At 40.1% G+C, this 25621-nt stretch overlaps 1 protein-coding gene across 3 annotated transcripts in view; it reads left to right on the forward strand.

The window, feature by feature from the left end:
• The window catches only part of CBLB (Cbl proto-oncogene B), a 657992-nt gene that overhangs the window by 586836 nt on the left and 45535 nt on the right, over nucleotides 1-25621 (forward strand). For 2 of the 3 annotated variants that reach the window (XM_053707540.1, XM_053707542.1), the window contains one exon: nucleotides 23132-23254. The exons of the other annotated variant lie outside the window; for it this stretch is intronic. In XM_053707540.1, the coding sequence (XP_053563515.1) occupies nucleotides 23132-23254 (123 nt within the window). The remainder of the gene's footprint in view (nucleotides 1-23131; nucleotides 23255-25621) is intronic. 3 annotated transcript variants of the gene reach the window in all.

Below are 25621 nucleotides of genomic sequence, written 5' to 3' on the forward strand. Positions count from 1 at the left end.
ACCTCCGCATAGTATCTAAAAGATGTGGCCATTCCACCCGGTCGAAGGCCTTCTCTGCATCCAAGGATAGCAGGAAGGCCTCCGGTGTGTCTTTCCTATCCCTATCCTGCCCACGCGCCCAGTAATGTCCTATCACCTGCATGACCCTGCGAAGATTCACCACCGATGAACGTTTGAAGACAAAGCCCGTTTGGTCCGGGTGGACTAGGTCAGGGAGAATCACCTTCAATCTGTTAGCAAGAATCTTCATGAACAACTTGTAATCTGTATTTAACAGAGATATCGGTCTGTAAGATTCAGGCTTTGAGCGGTCTTTACCCGGCTTGGGGATCAGCGTAATGTGCGCTGAAGTAAAATTGTTAGAGGGGGGGTCTCCGTCTGAAGGAAGGTATTGTACAGTCTGGTCAAAGTAGGTGTGATCTGGGCCTGTAGGGATTTATAAAATTCAGCCGGTAGACCGTCTGGCCCTGGTGCCTTACCTACTGGCAAGGACCCCAGGGTGAAGGTGAGCTCCTCGAGTGTCACCGGGGCGTTTAAGCTGTCAATTTGAGTCTGTGTTAGTTGGGGTGGCTGCAGTGAGTGCCAGAATTGCGTCTGGGTTCCTTCCGGAGCCACGTCCTGTTGGGTATAGAGTTTCGCATAGTACTGTGCAAAGCACTGTGCTATGTCCTCTGGTTTAGTGTACGTTAGGCCATGCGCTCTAATTGCTGTTACGTTGGCTCTTGCTGTCTGGGGCTTCGACAGGGCAGCCAACATCCTGCCTGCCTTCCCACCGAATCTATAAAATTTTCCTGCTGTCTTTAACAGCCCAGCATTCGCCTGTTGCTTCATAAAAGCCTCAAGCTCCGCTTTTGCCGCTAAGTATGTCTCATAGTTTGTTTTCGTCCTAGCCTGTAGATAGGTTTGGTATGTTAGTCCCAGCTGTTTTTGTAAATTCTTTAATTTATATTGTGTCTTGTGTCTTAATTTAGAGATGTATGAGATTATGGAGCCAGCAAACACTGTCTTGGCCGTCTCCCATAGGAGTTGGGTGTTTTCAGTATGTACTGCGTTGTCAGTGAGAAAGTCCGTCAAAGTGTGCTGTAGATATTTAGTAAATGCCTCTGAGGTGGTCAGGTAAGTCGGAAATCTAAGGGTATTTCTGTTGGTGTACCTTCTCTGAGTCCCAAGTGACAGTTCCACTGGTGCGTGGTCTGATATCAGAATATTGTGTATCCTACAATGGTGTACCTGCGTGGTTAATTCCCCAGCAATCATAAATAAATCAATTCTGGAGAGGGTATGCTTGGCTTTGGACAGGCAAGTATAATCCTTCCCCTCCGGATTCAGCAACCTCCAGACATCACAGACCCCTAGATCTGCTTCCAGCATATTAAAGATTTTAGTTTCAAATCTGGATTTATAATTTACCTTTGGGTCCTTGATAGTGAGGTGCCAACCAGAGCCTATCCAGAATGTGTGTGGGTGAGATATTGAAATCTCCACCAATTATTAAATTTGAGCCTATATGGGGAGCTAAATGTCGGGTCAAGTCTGACCAAAAACCTGCTGTTCTATGGTTGGGGGCATACAGGTTGCAGAACACATATTTCACAGAATTTACCGTAGCTTGCACTATCATGAACCGTCCGTCTTTGTCTAGATAGGTGGTGTCTACCCTAGCTGTTAACCTTTTCCCGAACATAATAGCTAAACCCCGGCTGGCACTTGTATATGATAGAAAGACCACTTGTCCCACCCAATCCCTCTGCAGTTTCTGGTGTTCTGGGTCTGTCAGATGTGTTTCCTGTAATAAAGCTATGTCTGTGCCCAGTTTCCTAAGATGAGTGAGTATCCGTTTACGTTTTATGTGCGAGTGTATTCATGTTCCAAGTTACTATCTTATGCGACATTCCCAGTTACATAGGATGTATAGAAGGAAGAGAGAGGGAAAAAAAAAAAGTGGGAGAGGGGGGAAGAAAGGGAAGAGGGAGCGGGAAGGGACACTGAAAGGTTAAGACAGTTCCTTGATTTATTTTAATACAACTAACATTAAATGCTAGACATTCCGGGCCTTCAGCAGAGTCCTTTACATTCAATGAGTACTCATTAACTTTAGCGTGTACACAGCTGAACCATATATACGGTATATTCCCAACATAGGCATTATCAGTTCTAACTTTAACCAAGCACAATTGTTCCACACCCTTAACCCTAGGAGAGATAGATACTATTGCTGGTGGGTTTGAGCCTGCCTGATTCCCTGATTGGAATATAGAGGGTGCCCTTTGGACAATAGGCGAACAGGGTACCTCAATGATGTGCTTTTTGCTCATTAGATACATATAAGCAGTGGGGGCTTCTGCGGGATTGGCAGTTATAGGGGTGTAGGTGGAAGGAGCATTCCCTTCAGGGGAGGGTGAGGTCAAAATTAGGTTAGGGCGGTATAGGTCTCTGTAGGCAATACGTTTGTGGTGTCGTATATTACAATCTAGATTTTCTCTATTGCCTCTCAGATGACTGAAAAACCTTTCGGGATTTGAATCTTCCTGTTTGGTTTCCTTCCTACGTGGGGTGTCTGTGTCTATCCCTGTGTTTGCCTCAGTATAACTGTCAACATACGTTATCCAAGCATTTAGATATGTGTAAACACTATGGCCTATGTTAAGTGAATCAACATTTTCATGACCCTTAAGCAACCCAGCACTCCCGCGAGGGAGTGAATGCATTAGTGACCCAATGTTAAAACCTACTGAGAACTGTAAACAAATTAAAAACAAACAGAACAGTAAGAAAAACAAGTAGAACATGTAAAACATAAAAAACAGATCACATTTCAATATTACCCTAGAGGCAACGTCCCGCCTCTCTTTGGAGTCCATCAAACCTTTGGGAACCAGGTTAGTTCCATTCTTGAAAAAAGTTAAGTAACAAAAAAATTCAGCCATCTTTTATCTACTATGGCCTAAAAGAGCAAAAGAGGGAGTCAAAGGGAGAGGACCTCCCGATTTGAGCATACGATCTTCAGGTTGGGGGGTGCTGGTTTTCTGTTGCCAGATAACTTTTCACCGCTTGTGGTGAGTGGAAGAATTTAACACCATATGGTGTTTGTAGACTAAGTTTCGCAGGAAAGAGGAGTGCTACTTGACGTCCTTGTTCGTGGAGTTGGGAGCAGAGCGGTGCAAACTCCTTCCTTTGTCTAGAGACCTCCAGCGAGAAGTCCTGAAACAGGAGCAGCTTCGAGCCCTCATATATCAGCTCTTTATGCGATCTATAGGCTCTCAGAATTTTCAATTTTTCCTGGAAGTTCAGGCATTTGAATATCACCTGTCTAGGTTTAGTTCCAATCTGGTCCAAGGCCCTCTCCGGACCTATCCGGTGTGCTCGCTCTACGTCGATGGGTAGGATGTCGGCATGTATACCCAGCAGCCTGGGGAGTTTCAGTGCTGTAAACTCGAGCAGATCTTTGCCCTTAATTGACTCTGGCACTCCTACGATCCGCAAATTATTGCGGCGACTCCTGTTCTCCAGGTCATCTATGCGGTCTTGGAGTAATTGAGTTTTCTTCACTAATTGTTTGACTGTAGTATCCGAGGCAAATTGCCTATCCTCTACTTCTGAGATGCGGGTTTCTGCTGCGTTTAATCGTGTGGAGAACTGCCGCACCTCGCTTGTTAGCGTGTCCACCCCTGTTTGAAGGGAGTCCATCCTTGGGAGAAAGAATGATTTTAGTTCTTGTAGAAGAGCAGAGTGTGAAACTGGGTCCGAGACCCCTGCTGGGTCAGGCACAGCTGAGCCCTCTGCATGAGCGTCTGACAGGTGTTTCAGTCTCTTTTCACTGGTCTTTGATCTGTGAGACATATCTGGTTTGGTGGAGGGAGACAGTTTGTGAAAGTATTTATCCACTTTCATTAGGGTGGGGTATAAAATCTTCTGAGTGCAGAGCAATCAAGTTAGATGGTGGAATACTCAGATATTTTGGCAGGTGTCACCTGTAAACAGCACAAGCGGGTGCCCTGGATGTGTGGTAATGGGCAAAGGTGTGCGATCAGAGTCTCCCTGTTGTTATGCAGTTTCTATCTGACAATTTAAGTGGTATGTCTTGTCTCGTTATAATCTGCCATAGATGGAGGAGACACAGCCAGAATCAGTACAGGCACAGGTATACTCGCAGCTGTGTCTTTATGTTGCGCACTTTGTGCGGTGTGGGAGACGCCTGAGGTCGTTAGTTGTGGGGGATTAAGGGGGCCTTGAATGTGGACATGGAATTTGCAGGTTTTTGCTAGGATGTAAGTAACACTTTTCCCGCTCTAGGGCAGCGTGGTGCAGTCAGAATGAACTGTTATTGAAAGTGAAAGCCACACAGAAAAAGAAAAGAAAGACATGTGTTGCTGCACATCACTCTTCCCCAATAATAGTCTCTGTAAACCTTTTCCCAGAGAGGGAGGGACAGGCATCCTGCACAGTTATGTTGTACTTGATTGACCTTTCTGTGTTGCGGTTCCCCCTGCTGTGTTTCCCCCCTCTTTCCCTGAGTTATGCTTTTCTCTGCGATCTGTCCCCTTGCAGATACCGTTCCCAGCCTTTCCAAAAAAGATTACTTACAGCTGCCCATGGAGTGCTGGTTATATACCCCCAGGTTAGCGATATGCAGCGACATGCAGTCAATGTTCCCTTCACCTTTTCAGCCCTTGCAGGTCGAGGTCCCCCACCTCTCTTCTTCCTCCTCAGGAACGGGCAGGATCCAAGATGGCGCTGGCGGTATGCAACCGCTCCAACAGATAGCGTCCTCCGGTTGCCGGAGCTGATGGCAGATGCTCCGCGCACTTAGGTAGACAACTGGCACTATGCAGCGTTAGCCCAATAAGTCTGTCATGCGGGGCCCAGCAGAAATAAAGTATATTTTTTGGTATATGCGTTCCGACCAGCGGAGCTCTGTCTGAGTGCGTCTGCTTTGCTGGCCCGCCCACCGGAAGTCCTGAAGGATCAATTTACCAAAAAGTTCCTTGATTCCTCAGACAAGGGTAACCTTTTTGGGATTCCAAATAGATTCAGTATCCATGACTTTGTCTCTAACAGACAAAAGACGTCTGAAATTGGTTTCAGCTTGTCGGAACCTTCAGTCTCGGTCATTCCCTTCAGTAGCTATGTGCATGGAAGTTTTAGGTCTCATGACTGCAGCATCGGACGCGATCCCCTTTGCTCGTTTTCACATGAGACCTCTTCAGCTTTGTATGCTGAACCTTTGGTGCAGGGATTATACAAATATATCACAATTGATATCCTTAAATCCCAATACTCAACTATCTCTGACTTGGTGGTTAAATTACCACTGTTTAGTTCAAGGGGCCTCTTTTGTTCGTCCAACCTGGACTGTGATTTCAACAGATAAGAGTCTTTCAGGTTGGGGAGCTGTCTGGGGATCTCTGACAGCGCAAGGGGTTTGGAAATCTCAAGAGGCGAGATTACCAATCAATATTTTGGAACTCCGTGCGATTTTCAGAGCTCTTCAGTTCTGGCCTCTTCTGAAGAGAGAATCGTTTATTTGTTTTCAGACAGACAATGTCACAACCGTGGCGTATGTCAATCATCAAGGGGGGACTCACAGTCCTCAGGCTATGGAAGAAGTATCTCGGATACTTGCATGGGCGGAATCCAGCTCCTGTCTAATCTCTGGGGTTCATATCCCAGGTATAGACAATTGGGAAGCGGATTATCTCAGTCGCCATACTTTACATCCAGGAGAATGGTCTCTTCACCCAGAGGTGTTTCTTCAGATTGTTCAGATATGGGGGCTTCCAGAAATAGATTTGATGGCTTCTCATCTAAACAGGAAACTTCCCAGGTATCTGTCCAGATCCAGGGATCCTCAGGCGGAAGCAGTGGATGCATTTTCACTTTCTTGGAATTGTCAACCTGCTTATATCTTTCCGCCTCTAGTTCTTCTTCCAAGAGTGATTTCCAAAATCATAATGGAACGTTTGTTTGTTCTGCTGGTGGCTCCAGCATGGCAACACGGGTTTTGGTATGCGGATCTTGTTTGGATGTCCAGTTGCCAACCTTGGCCACTTCCGTTAAGGTCAGACCTATCTCAAGGTCCGTTTTTCCATCAGGATCTCAAATAATTAAATTTGAAGGTATGGAGATTGAACGCTTAGTGCTTAGTCATAGAGGTTTCTCTGACTCGGTGATCAATACTATGTTGCAGGCTCGTAAATCTGTGTCTAGAAAGATTTATTAAGGAGTTTGGAAGACTTACATTTCATGGTGTTCCTCTCATAAGTTCTCTTAGCATTCTTTTAGAATTCCTAGAATTTTACAGTTTCTTCAGGATGGTTTGAATAAGGGTTTGTCCTCAAGTTCCTTGAAAGGACAAATCTCTGCTCTTTCTGTTTTATTTCACAGAAAAATTGCTATTCTTCCTGACATTCGTTGTTTTGTACAGGCTTTGGTTCGTATCAAGCCTGTCATTAAGTCAATCTCTCCTCCTTGGAGTCTTAATTTGGTTTTGAGAGCTTTACAGGCTCCTCCGTTTGAGCCTATGCATTCTCTGGATATTAAGTTACTTTCTTGGAAAGTATTATTTCTTTTGGCTATCTCTTCTAGAAGAGTTTCTGAATTATCTGCTCTATCTTGTGAATCTCCTTTTCTGATTTTTCATCAGGATAAGGCGGTTTTGCGGACTTCATTTAAATTTTTACCTAAGGTTGTGAATTCTAACAACATTAGTAGAGAAATTGTTGTCCCTTCGTTGTGTCCTAATCCTAAGAATTCTTTGGAAAGATCTTTGCATTCTTTGGATGTGGTAAGAGCTTTGAAATATTATGTTGAAGCTACTAAAGATTTCATTGTTATCTTTTCTGGTCCTAAGAAAGGTCAGAAAGCTTCTGCTATTTCTTTGGCTTCTTGGTTAAAACTTTTGATTCATCATGCTTATGTGGAGTCGGGTAAATCCCCGCCTCAGAGGATTACGGCTCATTCTACTAGGTCAGTTTCTACTTCCTGGGCTTTTAAGAATGAAGCTTCTGTTGATCAGATTTGCAAAGCAGCAACTTGGTCTTCTTTGCATACTTTTACTAAATTCTACCATTTTGATGTTTTCTCTTCTTCAGAAGCAGTTTTTGGTAGAAAAGTTCTTCAGGCAGCTGTTTCAGTTTGATTCTTCTGCTTATAATTTCAGGGTTTTTTTTTCATTATAAGAATAACACTTTTTGATTTTGGTTGTGGATTCTTTTTTCAGCGGAATTCGCTGTTTTTATTTTTATCCCTACCTCTCTAGTGACTCTTGTGTGGAGTTCCACATCTTGGGTATTTGCTATCCCATACGTCACTAGCTCATGGACTCTTGCCAATTACATGAAAGAAAACATAATTTATGTAAGAACTTACCTGATAAATTCATTTCTTTCATATTGGCCATGAGGCGCACCCTTTTTATGGTGGTTATGATTTTTTTTGTATAAAGCACAATTATTCCAATTCCTTCTTGATGCTTTCGCTCCTTTCTTATCACCCCACTTCTTGGCTATTCGTTAAACTGAATTGTGGGTGTGGTGGGGGGGGGGTGTATTTATAGGCATTTTGAGGTTTGGAAGCTTTGCCCCTCCTGGTAGGAATGTATATCCCATACGTCACGAGCTCATGGACTCTTGCCAATATGAAAGAAATGAATTTATCAGGTAAGTTCTTAAATAAATTATGTTTTTGCCATTGAAAAACAATTGCAGTAAACAGTTTATATAGTATGTTAATTTATTGGAAGACTGTAGAAAAGGCTTGTATTTACAAGTTGTTTACTGTCTAACACTACTCTGCAAAGCACCTGCATGCAAAAGTCCTGTGATGTATGACTTGCAAAGTATTGAATGTGTTTATCTTATTTCCTTTTATGTGTCCAGTTAGGGACAGATGGTTGAGAACATTATTTGAGGTTAAAGGGACATGAGAGAGCATACAGTACTGAAGAACTTTCCAATTTACTTCTATTATCTAATTTGCGTTCTTTTGGTATCTTTTGTTGAAAAGAATACCTAGATAAGTTCTGGAACAGTACTGCACTACTGTGAGCTAGCTGCTGATCGGTGGCTGCACATATATACCTTTTTGTCACTGGTTCACCCAGTGTGTTCAGCTAACTTCCTGTTGTGCAGTGCTGCTCCTTCCACAAAGAATACCAAAGGAATTAAGTATATTTGCTAATTGGAGTAAATTGGAACGTTGTTTAAATTTGCATGTCCCTTAAAAGTTTAAAAGACTTTATACTTGAAGGACAGTAAACATCTTGATATTTCAATATAAAATGTTTACATTGTGAAACAACTTTGCATTATACTTTCATAATAATTTTGCCCTCTTTTCATGTAATTTAGCTCTGAAAGCTGTGGCATTTCTATGTCTCAGAACTGAAATGCTTCTCTAACTTGCTTTAACAGATAAGAACTAAAGCAATGCACTTTATACTAACTTTATGACCGTGGCTAGCCTTGTCATCTGTAGACGCAAGCCCAGATTCAAATTCCAAATGAAGCAAGTGGTGAATGGAGTTTGACTATTAAAAAACTGCAGCAAACAAAAAGTTAATTTGTTGTAAAAGGTTTAGATTTGGCTATGTTCTATATCAAGACGGAAAAGTTTCTTGTAATTACAAGGTGTTTGCTGTCAATTAAAGGGACAGTGTAGTCGAAATGAAACTTTCATTATTCAAATAGGGCATGCAATTTTAAACAACTTTCCAATGTATTTTTATCATCAAATTTTCTTTGTCCTCTTGGTATTCTTGGTTGAAAGCTAAACCTAGATATGCTAATTTATTATCCCTTGAAGTCCGCCTCATATCTCAATGCATTTGGACAGTTTTTCACAGTTATAAACTGCTAGTTCATGTGTGCCATATAGATAAAATTGTGCTCACTTCCATGGAGTCAGCACTGATTGGCTAAAATACAAGTCAAAAGAACTGAAATAAGGGGGCAGTCTGCAGAGGCTTAGACACAAGGTAATCACAGAGGTAAAAGGTGTATTGATTCAACAGTGTTAGTTATGCAAAACTGGGGAATGGGTAATAAAGGGATTATCTATCTTTTTAAACAATAACAATTCTGGAGTAGACTGTCCCTCCTAGCAAATTTTGAATTAATTAAATTTCACAAAAACTTCCATATCTTTATTGCAGTTTTTATTTGGTAAATGTGCTTTTACCTTCTATAAACATAATTTATTTTTAACATGGCAGGCACTTAAAAACTCTTAATTTATGTATTCTTCTTGGGCATTAATCTGGAGCCAGAGCTAAACGTGTTTGGTAAATGCTTTTATAAGTGTAAAAAGAAAATGAAATAACTGTTTTTTGGTCTGACCTTCAGTCTGTATAGTGTATTTGTGATATGTCTTTCCTCTACAACATGATGTTTATCAGAGACATTTATCAGCGACACTCTGGCGTATTAACATTCAGTGCTGCATTACACTTCCAGCTCTACTCTAACAGCAGCATATCTTGATGATTTAATCAGTTGCTTCTTTGCATTTGAACCTTTACTTTGAGACCATTAATAATATCCTATCAGTCTGTCATGGACTACATTGTAAGTAAGTAAGTAGAGTTCGTATTTAAAGGGAAATAAAAGTACGAAGAGAAAATTGAACATTTTATTATTGCGCTATTGCTTGTGTTTAACCCCTGCAATGCACTACACATCTGGTGAGCCAATAACAAGAAAAATACGTTTGTAGCCACCAATCAGCAGTGAGTGCATTGATGCTAGTGAGCCAGCTCTCTATTATAGCAAAGGGATTAGGTTATTGGCTAAATGAGATGCTGCCTGGTTCATTTCCTTATGTATACATGAGACAAAATTGTTTTATGTATATTTGATGATGAATATAATTCAGTTCATAATCTCTAGTATCACTACAGAGTTTTAACCTCCCACACACTTCATATTTTATTCACCTCCTAAACACAATAAAAACAAATATATGGCTGAACAAATAAGTAGCTCCTATAATGAAACCAACATGATTAAGAGTGAAAATGTGGTGATTGCTTTTTTTTTCCATTTATTTTTTTGTGGCCAGTAATGGTGCATGTCTAGTCTCTTGTCCACATGGGTTCTGTTTCTATTATTATTATCGGTTATTTGTAGAGCGCCAACAGATTCCGCAGCCCTATAATCAAATGCTGAGTACAACAAAACAATTATAGGGAACAAATGGGTAGAGGGCCCTGCCAAGAGTTGCACTGTTGTAGTCGGCTCTTAAGAAGGTGATCTACAAACAGCTGGACTCTTAGGCTTACATGCTAAGGGGGTTCAGGGGATAGCAATGGAGGAGTGGAACTGGTATAAAGTAAGGTTAGCGTAGGTTGTATGCATCCCTGATTGGTGGAGACTTTAGGGAGCGCTTGAAGCTTTCAAAACTAGGGGAGAGTCTTGTGGAGTGAGGCAGAGAGTTCCACAAGATGGGGGCCAGTCTGGAGAAGTCCTGTAAACGGGAGTGCAATGAGGTAACCAGAGAGGAGGAGGTCATGAGCAGAGCGAAGGGGACTGGAAGGAGAGTATCTGGAGACAAGGTCTGAGATATAGGGGGGAGCAGTGCAATTGAGGGCTTTGTATGTCAGAGTGAGAATTTTGTGTTTGATCCTAGAGGCAAGAGGAAGCCAGTGAAGGGATTGGCAGAGAGGTGCAGCAGATGAAGAGCGACGTGTAAGGAAGATGAGTCTGGCATAGACATTCATTATGGATTGTAAAGGAGCTAGGTGGCAGGTGGGGAGACCAGAGAGGACAGAGTTGCAGTAATCAAGGCGGGAAAGAATGAGAGAGTGGATTAAAATCTTAGTTGTGTCTTATGTAAGGAAGTGTCTAATTTTAGAGATGTTTTTAAGGTGGAAGCGGCAGGCTTTAGCCAAGGACTGAATGTGAGGAGTGAAAGAAAGATCTGAGTCAAATGTGACCCCGAGACATCGGGCATGCAGGGTAGGGGTAATGATGGTGTTGTCGACAGAGAGAGATTGGGCGTGGAGATTTTGGGGGGAAAATGAGGAGCTCGGTTTTGGAGAGATTTAGCTTGAGGTAGTGAGAAAGACAGTTAGTGACACGGGTTAGCAAGGAAGGAGATAGGTCTGGTGCAGAGAAGTAGATTTGGGTGTCGTCGGCATACAAATGATATTGGAAATAGTGGGACTTTATTAGGGAACCTAGTGATGACATGTAAATTGAGAAGAGAAGGGGACCGAAGACAGAGCCTTGCGGTACTCCGACAGAAAGTAGAGACGGGGCAGAGAAGGCTACACTAAAGGTACGGTTTGACAGGTAGGAAGAGAGCCACGAAAGGGCTGTGTCGCAGATGCCGAAGGATGGGAGGGTTTGGAGCAAAAGAGGGTGGTCAACAGTGTCAAAGCTGCGGACAGATCAAGGAGGATAAGCAGGGAGAAGTGGCCTTTGGATTTTGCTGTAAGTAGGTCGTTGGTAACCTTAACAATTGCTGTCTCTGTGGAGTGATGGGGACGAAATCCAGATTGCAGCGGGTCAAGAAGGGAGTTTAACGTAAGGAAATGAGATAGGCGTGCATATACTAGTTTTTCGAGAAGCTTTGAGGCAAGAGGGAGGAGAGAAATAGGGCGGTAGTTGGATGGGGAGGTAGGATCAAGGGGAAGTTTTTTTTGAGGATAGGTGTGACCAGTGCATGTTTCAGCGATGAGGGAAATATACCGGTGCTGAGGGAGAGGTTTAAAATGTGTGTTAGTATAGGGATAAGGGTAGCAGAGAGGGAGGGGAGTAGCTGTGAGGGGATAGGGTCAAGGGGACAGGTAGTGAGGTGAGAACACAGTATAAGTGCCAAAACTTCTTCCTCGGTAACAGTGGAGAATGAGCTAAGTTTAAGGTTATGTATGTTGTGGTTGATTGAGGACATTTGAGGGGGAGAGAATGGAATTATGTTGAGAGCTGATTTCATTTCTGAAGGAGTCTATTTTGTTATTGAAGTGGCTGGCAAAGTCTTCTAGTATATCTACTTGGTATATTAGACACCATATTTACTAGGGAGTCTTTACATAATACCATTGTGTGTCTTAGCAACTCATATATTTGCCTGTTAGTGTTAAAGTTTATGGCAGAATCCTAAGCCCCATGTCTATAAACAAATGAACTAAGAATTGTTTGTGTGAATTATATCTGGAATCATAACCTGGAAGAACAGACATAAATAAAGCTAATGTGTAAATGTACTTTCTTTACTTGGTTATTACGCTTTTTCTGATAGTGAAGGCAATTTTCAGCCTACAAAAAAAGAAAAATGACTTTAGTAAATTCACAGTTTTAGCTCCTGAATCTGTGTACATAAATGTTGCTTTTCTTATTTCCTCTTGATTACAGCCCTTCAGAAACTCTTGCTTTCCATAAGACCTGTGTAATGGTTGTGTCACATCATTTAAAATAGCAGGTTTCAATTTTCTTTTCTTATATGCTCAATCCTATTCTCTCTTTATTTGTCCGCTCGAAATTCAAGGAGCAGAGTAAGATTAGATAACCCACTGAGTACTTTGCTGAGCTTAATGCTTTACCATCTGGCACAATGTTGTAGTGTCTCTTCTATTTGTCTTAAAGGGACATGAAACCCAAATTTTTTCTTTCATGATTTAGAAAGAGCATGCAATTTTAAACAACTTTCTTATTTACTTCTATTATCTAATTTGCTTCATTCTCTTGATATACTTTGCTGAAAAGCATATCTAGATAGGCTCTGTAGCTGCTGATTGGTTGCTGCACATAGATGCCTCGTGTGATTGGCTCACCCATGTGCATTGCTATTTCTTCAACAATAGATATCTAAAGAATGAAGCAAATTAGATAATAGACGTAAATTGGAATGTTGTTTAAAATTGTATTATTTACTTGAATCATGAAAGAATTTTTTTGGGTTGAGTGTCCCTTTAACTTGCAATTGTAAACAACTTTTCAATTCACTTCCATTTTTCAAAATGTGCACAATCTTTTTATATACACACTAAAGTACCAGCTCGTACTAAGCATGTGCAAGAACTACAGTTTTATAGTTATATATATTTTGTGATTGGCTGTCAAATGAAGCAGGGAGAAGGAAAATTTAACTAACTGAAATTTGTCAGAAAAACGTACTCATTTGAAATTGAAGTTCTTTCGCATTGTATTTTTATTATGCATTGTCTCATAATGAATTTTTACGGTATTTAATGCCCCTTTAAGTTTTCTTGCTTTAGTGGCTGCTATTTTTATTCAACTGTCTCCAAAATGTAGGTCACGGTCTACCAGTAGATCTTTTAGCGCCAGACTCTTTTAAACTCGCAAGCATGGAATGCATTCATCACATTGATCGTCTTGTAGGTAGGCCTTGCTCGGTTCCCTAAAAAAGGGTGTGCTGGAGTATCAAACGGCCTACCATACAAAGTAATTATGCTCTCTGCAATGGAGAATCTTGCAGGGGAGAGCAAAACTTACATGGAGCACTCGGTACTGATGTCAGCAATTTTTTTAGAGCAAATACAAATCAAATGACCACGTTTTCAGTAAACATTAACTTTGCTTCTAGTTTGGCAATATCGTTTTCTGTCAGTGCAATAAAAGCATTACGTATTTTAAGACAAACTCACTTATGGCAAGATCTCCATGTGTAAAATGCTTAGGGAATATAAGACGGAAAACAAAATTTCAGATATGTTTAAAAAAATTACACCCACAGCCAGCCTACTTGCCATGACTTGGAGTGTCGTTTTACAATTGAAAAATAAAATACACTTTGGAATTTTGTCATTTGTGGGTATGGTTTCTACTTTCTTACTTTTTTGTTGTTTTAAATTAATTTTTTTTTTACTCTATTTTGTACTCTAAGTAAGAATGTTATTTCCTTCCTAAGATAGGGAGAGTCCACGGCTTGATTCCTTACTGTTGGGAAATACAACGCATGGCCACCAGGAGGAGGCAAAGACACCCAGCCAAAGGCTTAAATATCCCTCCCACTTCCTCATTACCCCAGTCATTCTTTGTTTTTTGTCACATTAGGAGGTGGCAGAGAAGTGTCAGAAGATTCTGTAAGAGTTTGAGCTTAGTAAATACAAATATAGTTTTGTTGCAATATTTGATAACCAAAGGTTAATAATGAATCAGTGAGTTAATTAATATTGCAGTTAATACAGAAGTATTCTCAGATTCCAGCAACACCTGAGAACAGCTAAGGAATAAAATTATCTTGATTAAACTGAAAAGCAGGATAAGTGAATTACTTAGTAACCTTTTTTTTAAATTAATCTTGCTGTAAAAATGATGCAGCCCAAAGATTATTGTAATCAAAAAGGCAAATATGTACAAGTAAAAGAAATTACAATCCAGTTTGTGCAAAAAGTTCCCAAGTAAGTTAGTTTAGAAATGATTAAACAATTCCATTACTTAGAGAAATAAATGCAGTTCCTTTTCTTAAGGTTGAAATAATAAGTGGTGCAGTATGAATCAGTAACAACCTTTAACTTCAGTTTGCAACAATTAGTAGCAAGTTATTCAAATGAAGACAATGTTAGCACAGTTCATTGTATGAAATGCAAATACTTGCGATTAGTTGTAATCCTTGGAAATGCAGGGAACAAGCAGCTGCCGTGAGCTGGATATAGTGAAAGGAAAAGTGGGGTGTATACAGCGCCTAATAAAGGCAGAGGTAAAAGCCGATAGATGGTGAATGTAAAAGAACTCCTAGATGTAGTAAATGTATGAATGTAGTTTATTACATAGAGGTGAATGTATATAGATGAATGAATTTAAAAACAAAAATGAAAAAGAGTACACAGTAAAAAATCCTATACAATAGCATCTAATGTATAGCACTAGATTAAAAATGGTATACTAATCGTGGATCCATATTGGAGATAAGTGTACAATAAAAATAGCCAAATCTGTGATAATTGACCAGCATAAGTGAATAAATCAATAAATGTCAATAATGTCTCAAAGTGATGTGTAGTCCAAAATAAATCATCCAAATGGTGAAAATATGTGAAATAAAAAACTCACGTTGCAAAAGTAAAAATGAACAAGTGAATGTCTGGGTGAAAAAATAATTGTGTACACAATAAAAATGTGTAAGAAGAAAAAGAAGTGGATAATCCTCCAATGTGGTCCTTATGGTGCACAATGAAAATTGTAATTACATTTCAGTAATACTACTAATATATATATTATATATATATATATATATATATATATATATATATATATATATATATATATATATATGTAGTAGTATTACTGAAATACTGTAATACTATTTCACAGTAGTATTACAATTACAATTTTCAGTGCGCAATGAAAATTGTAATTATATTTCAGTAATGCTACTAAATATATATATTAGTAGTATTACTGAAATGTAATTACAATTTTCATTGTGCACTTTTGTAATTTATGCATCTCCTTCCCATATGAAGATTTACAAACCTTACTATAAACCACGGTCAGAATACAGGTTTTTATCATCATTTTTTCATTGTTTTAACGGAGGATACAGAGCACCATAAGGACCACATTGGAGGATTATCCACTTTTTCTTCTTACACATTTTTATTGTGTACACAATTATTTTTTCACCCAGACATTCACTTGTTCATTTTTACTTTTGCAACGTGAGTTTTTTATTTCACATATTTTCACCATTTGGATGATTTATTTTGGACTACACATCACTTTGAGACATTATTGACATTTATTGATTTATTCACTTATGCTGGTCAATTATCACAGATTTGGCTATTTTTATTGTACACCTATCTCCAATATGGATCCACGATTGGTATACCATTTTTAATCTAGTGCTATACATTAGATGCTATTGTATAGGATTTTTTACTGTGTACACTTTTTCATTTTTGTTTTTAAATGTATTCATCTATATACATTCACCTCTGTGTAATAAACTACATTCATACATTTACTACATATAGGAGTTCTTTTACATTCATCTATCGGCTTTTACCTCTGCCTTTATTAGGCGCTGTATACACCCCACCATTCGACTAGTTCTATTTTAGACCAGCTAGGAGGTCTTTTGTATACTATGAACACCAAGGAAGAATTGTATAAAGGATACCAGACTGCCCAAAGTATGCACTTACAGCACTCTGGGTCTAAACTAAAGGTTGGGATTCCTCAACAGGATATTAAAATATAACTTTTATTGGTATTAGAATTAAAAAACCAAAATTGTTTGGTTAGTACATACACAATTAAAATTTGCTCCAGTGCCCAAATCAGTGTAATAGGTTTCACGTTAGATCACAATTTATGATAATTCGGCCTGAATAAATTCACTAGTAATAGTGATCTAAATAGTTCAGTAAATCAACTCAGTAATGGTTACCATCATAGTATTAATTTGAATAATAGAGCTCATGTACAGGTTCTGATCAAGGTAGTGTAATCATAGACTTATGCTATCATCATTTAGTATAATGGGTGATAGCAAAGTAATGAATATTATATGTTAATAATGGTTATCCACGAATAGGGGTACTAGTGAATTGAATATTCACAAAAATGAGGGTTTGATCAATTATAATCTGGGCTATAGTTTTAGCCTGTATACTTGTATAAATAGCAATGTGTGCGTGCTTGGTGCTACTGTAGTTTTCTATATTTCATTAGGCATATATTCCTAGAAATTGGAATATGGTTATTGTCACAATAAACATAGTTCTGTGTCGCCCAGACCTCAGATCTAGCCACTTATGTTCACTTGAAGTTATTAAATAATTTGACCCTGATTAGTCCATACAGCAATTGCTGCAAAGTTACTATGGTTTATATTAATCGATCTTCATAAATTTTAGGCATATGCTTCATAGAAAACTTAATCTGCAACTATTCCGGCGCCTCCCAGATTTTATTGGTTGACGAATGTCCCAAGATTTATTCACAGTGCCAAAGGTTATTCTGGGCCAATGTGCGGCAAAATTGCCAATGTGTGGTAATTCAAATTGTGTGCCCTATGGCACAGCCAATGTTATGATTCACAAGTATTACAATTATCAGTCATTAGTTTGTAACATTATTATAGTACATATTCATTCATATACTGGGTTTTATCGCTCTAGTTAAATTTGGCACAACCCACTTTCAATAAATGCTTTCTATTATTTCGTTTGTGTTCAATATCAGTGGTACAATATCTATTAATTTCGAAAGCTCTGAAAGCTACGTTTGAAGTTAAAGCTAGGTCAGGCACAACCCTGATTATATGAATTGAGTTAATTATCCATTAGTTTCTAATATGAATCTCCATTGTAACACACATTCATTCTCAAAATTCGATTTAACAATAAAAGTAAATCTAATCTGGCACAACCCAGGTTATATAAGTAATGAATATCATACAGTTTATGGTTAATTCGCAACTGTGTTGCAAGTTAATATATATGTTTCAGTTTGAGCGCCGTGTGGCATAGCAAATGCTGTGACTATCAGGCAGTATCAATCACACTCATCCGTCTGTGAGGTCTTACAATGCACGCTCATTCATACCCCGGTTTGGTAGTTTAAGTTTAAACTGGCACAACCCAGTTATTATAACAATATCTATGGCGTAGCGTATAATTATTGGAAGACTTAGTTAGCAATTAATAAGATAAAGTCTGGCATAACCCAGGCTGAATGAGTATAACTTGTTATTGTGTATACGGTAAGTTACTATAACAGTATCTGCGGCGTAGCGTATAATTATTGAAAGACTTGGTTAACGATTAATGAAATAAAGTCTGGCACAACCCAGGCTGTATCGGTATAACTTGTTATTACGTATACGGTAAGAAAGGTTTTTTAACTATAAGCACCATGTAAAGGTCCCTATTCGGTACCCTGACCCAGATAGGTCAAATCTCTATGATTAGCTCTATAATTGCGGTAACCCTACACTCCACATGATTTAGCGGTACTGGGCTAGTTTAAAATACATAGAAAATAGAGCGTGAACGAGTTCAACACTCTCCCCTTTTGTATACTAGCTTGAGGTTACATTCTTGGCGCTCAGTCTAAAACCACAATTTACCTATAGTGAAAGGAAAAGCAGCTTCAGTTAGTGAAAAGATCCTGATGCAGCAGAGCCTTGACTTGAACTGGAAACAGGAAGTAATCACAGGAAGTTGTCCTAGAGCAAGCAGGTGCAGTAACAACTACAATCTGTTTGAACAAAATAATCAAGCAATGATAGCTAGAGATGTGAAGTTTAAATAGGCTGAAAAATAGGAGGGGCCATGATGTCATTTATGACAGGCTATGATGGAAGCATTATAGATTCGGAGAGTCCTAAAAAAGGGTATCTGCCCTTTAAGATAGGACTGGAGTTTTAAGTAGTCATGTCAACCTCTCAGTGAGAGTATTGATGAAAGTTAGAGTCTGGAGATACAGGGAAAGTTTTTCTGCGAAAATAAACTACTGCTAACAGCTCCTTGGCAATCAGTGTTGAAGAGTTTCACTGCCTGCTTTCAATCACTCAAGTCTATATCAGGAGCACTACTATAAGACTGTCACACTTGAGAGGCTGTGTTCTGTTCCACAGCATGGATCCTGGAGGTAAGATCGTTTCAAATTTTTGCACATAAAACGCTATAACAGGGTCACAGTGTGGCTCCTTTATACCTTGATATGATCCAGGGTTAATATATCAGTGTATTAATTATTTACATACTGCTTTGTGTGATTTTTTTTCCTGGGCTGATTGACTGTGGGTTTTTGGCTTGAACAAACAGGTTTCACTTTTAAGTTTCACTTTCCTTTTTGAAAGTGTTGCACAGCTCCTATTACTTGCTGTAGTAATTACTAATGTGTAATAACAGGGGAAGTACTGTCTTGCACTCCATGTTACTGGGTGTGGTCTATGTTAATTTCCTCCATTCCGGCTGAGACTTGAACCTGAGGAGAGTGTTTCCTCTGTTAACTGTCTGGATCTAGAAGGTAGTGTGTGCCCCAGCCATTGGGAGCATAAAGGTGCAGTTTTCTATAATAAAAAAAAGTTTTTATTTGTGTCCTTCTGTGGGTATAACTTGAGCTATGGAGGACTCTGACATGTTAGAAGGTACTCCTTCTGTACTAAATCATACCTGCTTATATTGCAAGGAGGCTGTGGTTTGACTGCAGACTCACTTATGTTCCACATGCCTTAACACCGTTATAAAGTCTTAGAAGGGAGACAAGCTTGCTAAGGCTCTTAGTCCCTCTGAGCCGTCTACCTCTCAGGACTCGGCGTTTCGTGAGATTACTACCCTTGCTACATTATCCATTCCACATGCAGTTCCCCGTAGCACATGTAATCCTCCATCCGGAGGGGGCCTTCTTCCTGCGGATTTTGCCGCACAGTTACAAACGGCGGTGTCTGCGGCCCTCAGTGCATTACCTCACTCTAACAAACGCAAGAGAAAGGTTAAACATAGCTCTCCTGAGCCGGAGTCATCTAAATATTTATCAGATTTAGCTATTATGTTCCAGTTATCCGATGATGAGTTAAAGGGACAGTATACACTCATTTTAATATAACTGCATGTAATAGACACTACTATAAAGAATAAGATGCACAGATACTGATATAAAAATCCAGTATAAAACTGTTTAAAAACTTACTTAGAAGTTCTTACTTTAGCTCTGTTGAAAAGGTAGCTGGAAAGCCCACTGCAAGTGGGAAATAAGACACTCCCCCCTCCCCCTTCTTTTGCATATGAAAAGACCCTTTACACAAACAGGTGCAAGCTGGAGAAGGTAGCTGACGGTATTCACATAAAACTTTGGGACTTGGTTAGGAGTCTGAAAATCAGAGCAATGTTATTTAAAAATAAGCAAAACTATACATTTTTTTAAAAAAAACTTTGAGCTATATAAACAGATCATCTACAAAACATTTATGCAAAGAAAAAATGAGTGTATAATGTCCCTTTAACCTCTGTAGCTTAAGAGGGTAAACTTTCTGGGTCGGAGTCCTTGGCTTCTAAGCCTCCTGCTGCAGAGGAACCATCCTTTAGATTTAAAATTGAGCACTTGCGTTTTTTATTAAAGGGGGTTCTGTCTATGTTAGAGGTTCCAGAGGCTGCGCTGCCTGAAGAACCTATGATACCGAAATTAGACAGAGTTTACGAAGACAGAAAAGTTCCTTTAACTTTTCCGGCAGCTGCGGTATCTGGAGAGGCTACCTACTGGTGCAACTCTTTGTTGGAACTAATTGAGGTGGATTCTCCCCTCGAGGATATTCAAGACAGAATTAAAGCTCTGAGAATTGCTAATTCCTTTATCTGCGTTGCGAACATGCTAATTATTCGCCTAAATCCAAAGGCCTCTGTCTTTGCAGTCCTAGCCCGTCGGGCACTCTGGTTGAAGTCTTGGTCTGCAGATATGACTTCTAAGTCCAGACCCCTTTCTCTTCCCTTCAAGGGAAAGATTTTATTTGGTCCAGGCCTGGACTCCATTATTTCTACGGTTACCAGAGGCAAGGGTGCCTTCCTCCCGTAAGATAGGAACAACAAGTCTAAGGGACGACAATCTTCTAATTTTCATTCCTTTCGTTCTGACAAATCCCAATGACAACAATCCTCCTCCAAGCCGGAGCAACCCAAGCATACTTGGAAGCCGGCTCAGTCCTGGAATAAATCCAAGCAGAATAAGAAGCCTGCCGAAAACAAATCGGCATGAAGGGGCGGCCCCTGATCTGGGATCAGATCATGTAGGGGGTAGACTGTCTCTTTTTTCAGACACCTGGTTCAAGGACGTACAGGATCCGTGGGTCCTGGAAGTGGTATCTCAGGGATACAAGATAGGCTTCAAATCTCATCCGCCAAGGGGCAGATTCCTTCTCTCGAATCTGTCTACCAAACCAGAAAAGAGGGATGCCTTTCTAGGGTGCGTTCGGGATCTATCCTCCTCAGGAGTTGTTGTTCCGGTGCCTATTGAAGAAAGAGGTTTGGGGTTTTATTAAAACCTTTTCGTGGTCCCAAAGAAGGAGGGAACTTTCCGCCCAATTCTAGACCTAAAGTGCTTAAACAAATTTCTCAGTGTCCCTTCCTTCAAGATGAAGACGATATGGTCCATCCTTCCTTTAATTCAGGAAGGCCAGTTTATGACCACTATAGATCTGAAGGACGCTTACCTTCATGTTTCAATCCACAGGGAACACTTTCAGTTCCTGAGGTTTGCATTTCTGGACCAGCACTTCCAGTTCATTGCCCTTCCGTTTGGCCTAGCTGCTGCTCCAAGAATCTTTACGAAGGTTCTGTGGGCTCTTCTAGGCGTTGCCAGAACTCAGGGTATTGCAGTAGCCCCACACTTGGACGATATTCTGGTGCAAGCACCATCCTTTCGTCTTGCGGAAGAATTCTCTGAGTCCCTTCTCAGTCTTCTTCGATCACATGGATGGAAGATAAACTTGGAAAAGAGTTCTCTTATCCCATGTACCATGGTGGAATTCATGGGTACTTGTGTGATCCGTGCCTTAAAGTTCTATCTTCAGGCTACTAAGGAGCTTAGACAATCTTCCTCTTTGTTTGTTGTCTATTCGGGGTAGCATAAGAGGCAGAAGGCTACTTCGACTTCCCTATATTTTTGGTTAAGGAGTGTCATCCGCTTAGCTTACGAGACAGCGGGACATCGTCCTCCTGAGAGGATAACGGCTCATTCCACTAGAGCAGTGGCTTCCTCTTGGGCCTTTAAGAACAAGACCTCTATGGATCAGACTTGTAAGGTGGCTACCTGGTCCTTCTTACATACGTTTTCAAAATTTTACATGTTTGATTTTGCTTTGGCTGAAGCAGCTTTTTTGAGAAAAGTTTTGCAGGCTGTGGTGCCCTCAAAATAGGGTCCGCCTTTTCCTTTTTTGTTCCCTCCTGTTATTCATTCAGTGTTCTCTGGAGCTTGGGTATAGTCTTCCCAACAGTAAGGAATTAACAGTAAGGACTCTCCCTATCTTAGGACAGAAAACATAATTTATGCTTGCCAGATAAATTCCTTTCCTTCGTTTTTTTCTTGTCTATATGTGGTCCCCTATCATTTATTTTATTCTTCTGGCACCATTTATACCCTAATGTTTCTCCTACTTTTCCTTGTTCCCTCGGCGGAATGACTGGGGTAATGAGGAATTGGGAGTGATATTTAAGCCTTTGGCTGGGGTGTCTTTGCCTCCTCCTGGTGGCCAGGTGTTGTATTTCCCAACAGTAAGGAATAAAGCTGTGAACTCTCTCCCTATCCGGAAGGAAAGGAATTTATCTGGTAAGCATAAATTATGTTTTTATTGTTATTGTTTTTTTTTTTTTTGTATTAATTTGCGTTATGCTGGACATTTTTTTATACAAATTTGAATGTGTATTATTTGTAATGTTATAATAATTCAAACTCTACTTGAAATGCTCTTTTTAAACTGCTTATTTTATTGAGCCCTGTATTGTATGTGTATTTCCTTCACATATAGGAATAAAGAGAACTTCCCTTACCAAGATGTACAGCTCTCAATGTAAAATGTGCCTTTAGAGAATCATTTTAAGGACCTAACAGCACTTACAGATCTTTTTGAGATAATAAGCAGAGCGGACTCTAAGTGCTGAACTTCAGATTGTTCCCCACTGAACCCCTCACTATGGGCTCCACTTAAAAGAAAAATATAAATGCATTTTGCACAGGTTTAATTTTGCTTCACAGCAGTGGTATCACGTAAATACAAATCTGTATCTTCCATGAGTACATTTTATTGCAGCACATAAACAGTATACCAGTCAGTATGCAATAGGAGCAAGCTTAGACTTCTTTATCTTTTGCCCATGCACAGGCAGACCACACTGACAAACTTCACAAATAGATTTCCAGTATAGAGTAATGTAGGGAGGCCAGTGCATGTTGGGTTCACTTTTCATAAGTCTTCTCAACCAAACAGAGCTCTCCCAAAATTATACTCTAAAGCATCATCCTTTCACACTGACTTTATTTGCATGTTCTTGATCGCTTATGGTAGCGTAAGTTGTGTCCTTTGCTTCACTTGTGTTTTTGTTTATGCTGTTGTATAGAAATGTGTTATGTAAACTATAGTATTGCTTACAAACAAAATACAGGAGATAATTATTAAATCACAGTATTAATGAGGAAAATATCTTAAATGGAATTCTATCCATATACAGGTGATGAGTCATTTGACAGTCCACCTCCTCCCCCGGCACGTATCAGCACCAATGAGCATGTCAAACTTAATGCGTCAGGAAGCAGACCCAATTCAGGAGTGGATATGTTTTCTTCTTCTCCGGGTAAGATGAGTAGTAAGAAAAGGAAAAAAAAAAAACACTGCTTGCTTCTCTTTATAGACAACAACATACACTTCACATTGCTAACATTCTGATCATGCTTTATTTGTAATTGAAAAAAATATAATTGTAGATGAGTTACGTGGTAGTGTAAGGTGTTTTAAATGCCACACAAACATGTGTTGCTAGTCATCTATAACTTGCTTGGTTCTTCTGAAACACTTAAAATCACTGTTAGATACTACCTTCTGTGATGCTACTAGGTTTTTAATTATGGGTCAATCCATCTTAAGTGGTCCCATAATTGTCAAGTTGGTTGCTTGACCATTTTTTATGACACAATGAGTCCACGGATCATCTTAATTACTAATGGGATATTCACCTCCTGGTCAGCAGGAGGCGGCAAAGAGCACCACAGCAAAGCTGTTAAATAGCTCCTCCCTTCCCTCCCACTCCAGTCATTCTCTTTGCCTACGTTAGTGATAGGAAGTGGTAAAGTGAGGCGTTAGATTCTTCAATCAAGAGTTTAGTATTTTTAAAGTAGTACAAGATTGTGCTGCTTTGTCCTAGGGTGTAGCCGTAGTCCATATCAGTCTCGTCAGTATAGCAGTGGTGACTTTAGAGCAATGGGAACTTGTAGGACATAATTCTCACTGCGCCTCCCATACATTTATGCTGCAATATTACTCAGGCTTTATCCTTTTTCCACAGGACTATGTGAGGGAGAGGACCTCTCAATCCTGCTGAGCTGCCCTGCTGTCGGGTAGATTTTAAAGGTAAGTGCTGACTTTTTCTTCTGGGTCTAGGGGATCTCAGAGGAAGTGGAGCACTTTATTTTCAAAAAGATACATAACTCCTATTTCTATAGGGGCAGGACCCTGTGACAGCAAGTGGTAAGAAAGAACTGGGCTAAGGGCTTAATCTCTATAGCCGAGTATAGAAGGACTCAGTAGGAAGGGATTGTGTTTTGTGACATGTTCAGTTAGTTTCACATATTTGGGCTAAGATACTACCTATCAAGCGGTAGCACTATTTTCACTCAGGTTTGAACTAGAGCCTCAGTTACTCCTGGTGGCTATTTTTAAACACTAAGGATAATGGCGACCGGGAGATCGATAGGGGTGACGCACATGATGGGCGGAGCTTGTTTACAGCTGATTTGAGAGCGCACTCTACTGTTTTAAGTACACTGTTAGTGGCGACTGGCAGAGTAATTGTTATCATGCCCACAGGGGGCGGAGCTATGTTCGGCACAGTTTTGGACTGCGCACTTCCTATTTTACTTCCGATTTCGGAAAGGAAAGTTTTTATAGCACAGTCGTTAGAGGGTTTACATTGACATCCTGCAGTTGGTATGGCTTCTATCGCCAGTGTGGTGGTGTATTGCTTGATGCGTTGTCTGTTTCTGTTGGACAGACATCCCTCTCATAGGGATAGAATAGTTGCCCTTAAGTTAGTAAACTCCTTTAACTCAGAGTTTTCTTAAGCTGGGAGCTATTATTCAGGCTTTGCCATATTGGCCGCAGAGCAGTATGGGTAAAATCTTGGTCTGCAGATGTTTCATCTACAGGATAAGAGATATAAGCGAAAGGACGTCAGAGAGAATTTTAGGTTCTTTCGAGATTTTAGGGAAATCTTTTCCCTCCTTCTCCCAAGCAGGAGCAGTCTAAGCCTTCATAGACCCAATAAGTCTTAGAATAGGGGAAGTCAGTCAAAGAAGCCAGCTATTGAATCAAAGAGATCTCATAGGGGATAGACTTTCCTTCTTCACTCAGGCTTGGGTTTGAGATGTTCGGGATCCCTGGGCAGTAGACATAGTGTCCCAGGGATACAAACTGGAGTTCAAAGGTTTTTCTCCCAGAGGCAGGTTCTACTTTCAAGATTATTTGCAGACCCGACAAAAAGAGAGGCGTTCTCACACTGTGTAAAAGACCTCTCAGACCTGGGAGCGATTGTTCCAGTACAGGGTCAGGGGTTTTATTCCAATCTCTTTGTGGTTCCCAAAAAAGAGGGAATTTTCAAACAAATTTTAGACCTCAACCTCTAAACAAATTTTTCAAAGTACTGTCCTTCAAGATGGAAACTATACGTTCCATTCTTCCGTTGATCCAGGACGGTCAATTTAGGACAACAGTGGATTTAAAGAATGCGTACTTGCACGTTCCTATTCACAAGAATAATCACAAGTTCCTATGGTTTGCCTTTCTGGACAAACACTTTGAGTTTGTGGCTCTCCCTTTTGGTCTAGTCACTGCTCCCAGAATTTTCACAAAGGTTTTGGGATCGCTGTTGGCGGTGCTTCGGTTACGGGGCATTGCAATGGTGCCCTATCTGGACGATATTCTAATCCAGGCCCCATAATTTCAACAA

This window comes from Bombina bombina, chromosome 3, assembly GCF_027579735.1.
Source record: "Bombina bombina isolate aBomBom1 chromosome 3, aBomBom1.pri, whole genome shotgun sequence".
In the NCBI taxonomy this organism is placed as follows: domain Eukaryota; kingdom Metazoa; phylum Chordata; class Amphibia; order Anura; family Bombinatoridae; genus Bombina; species Bombina bombina.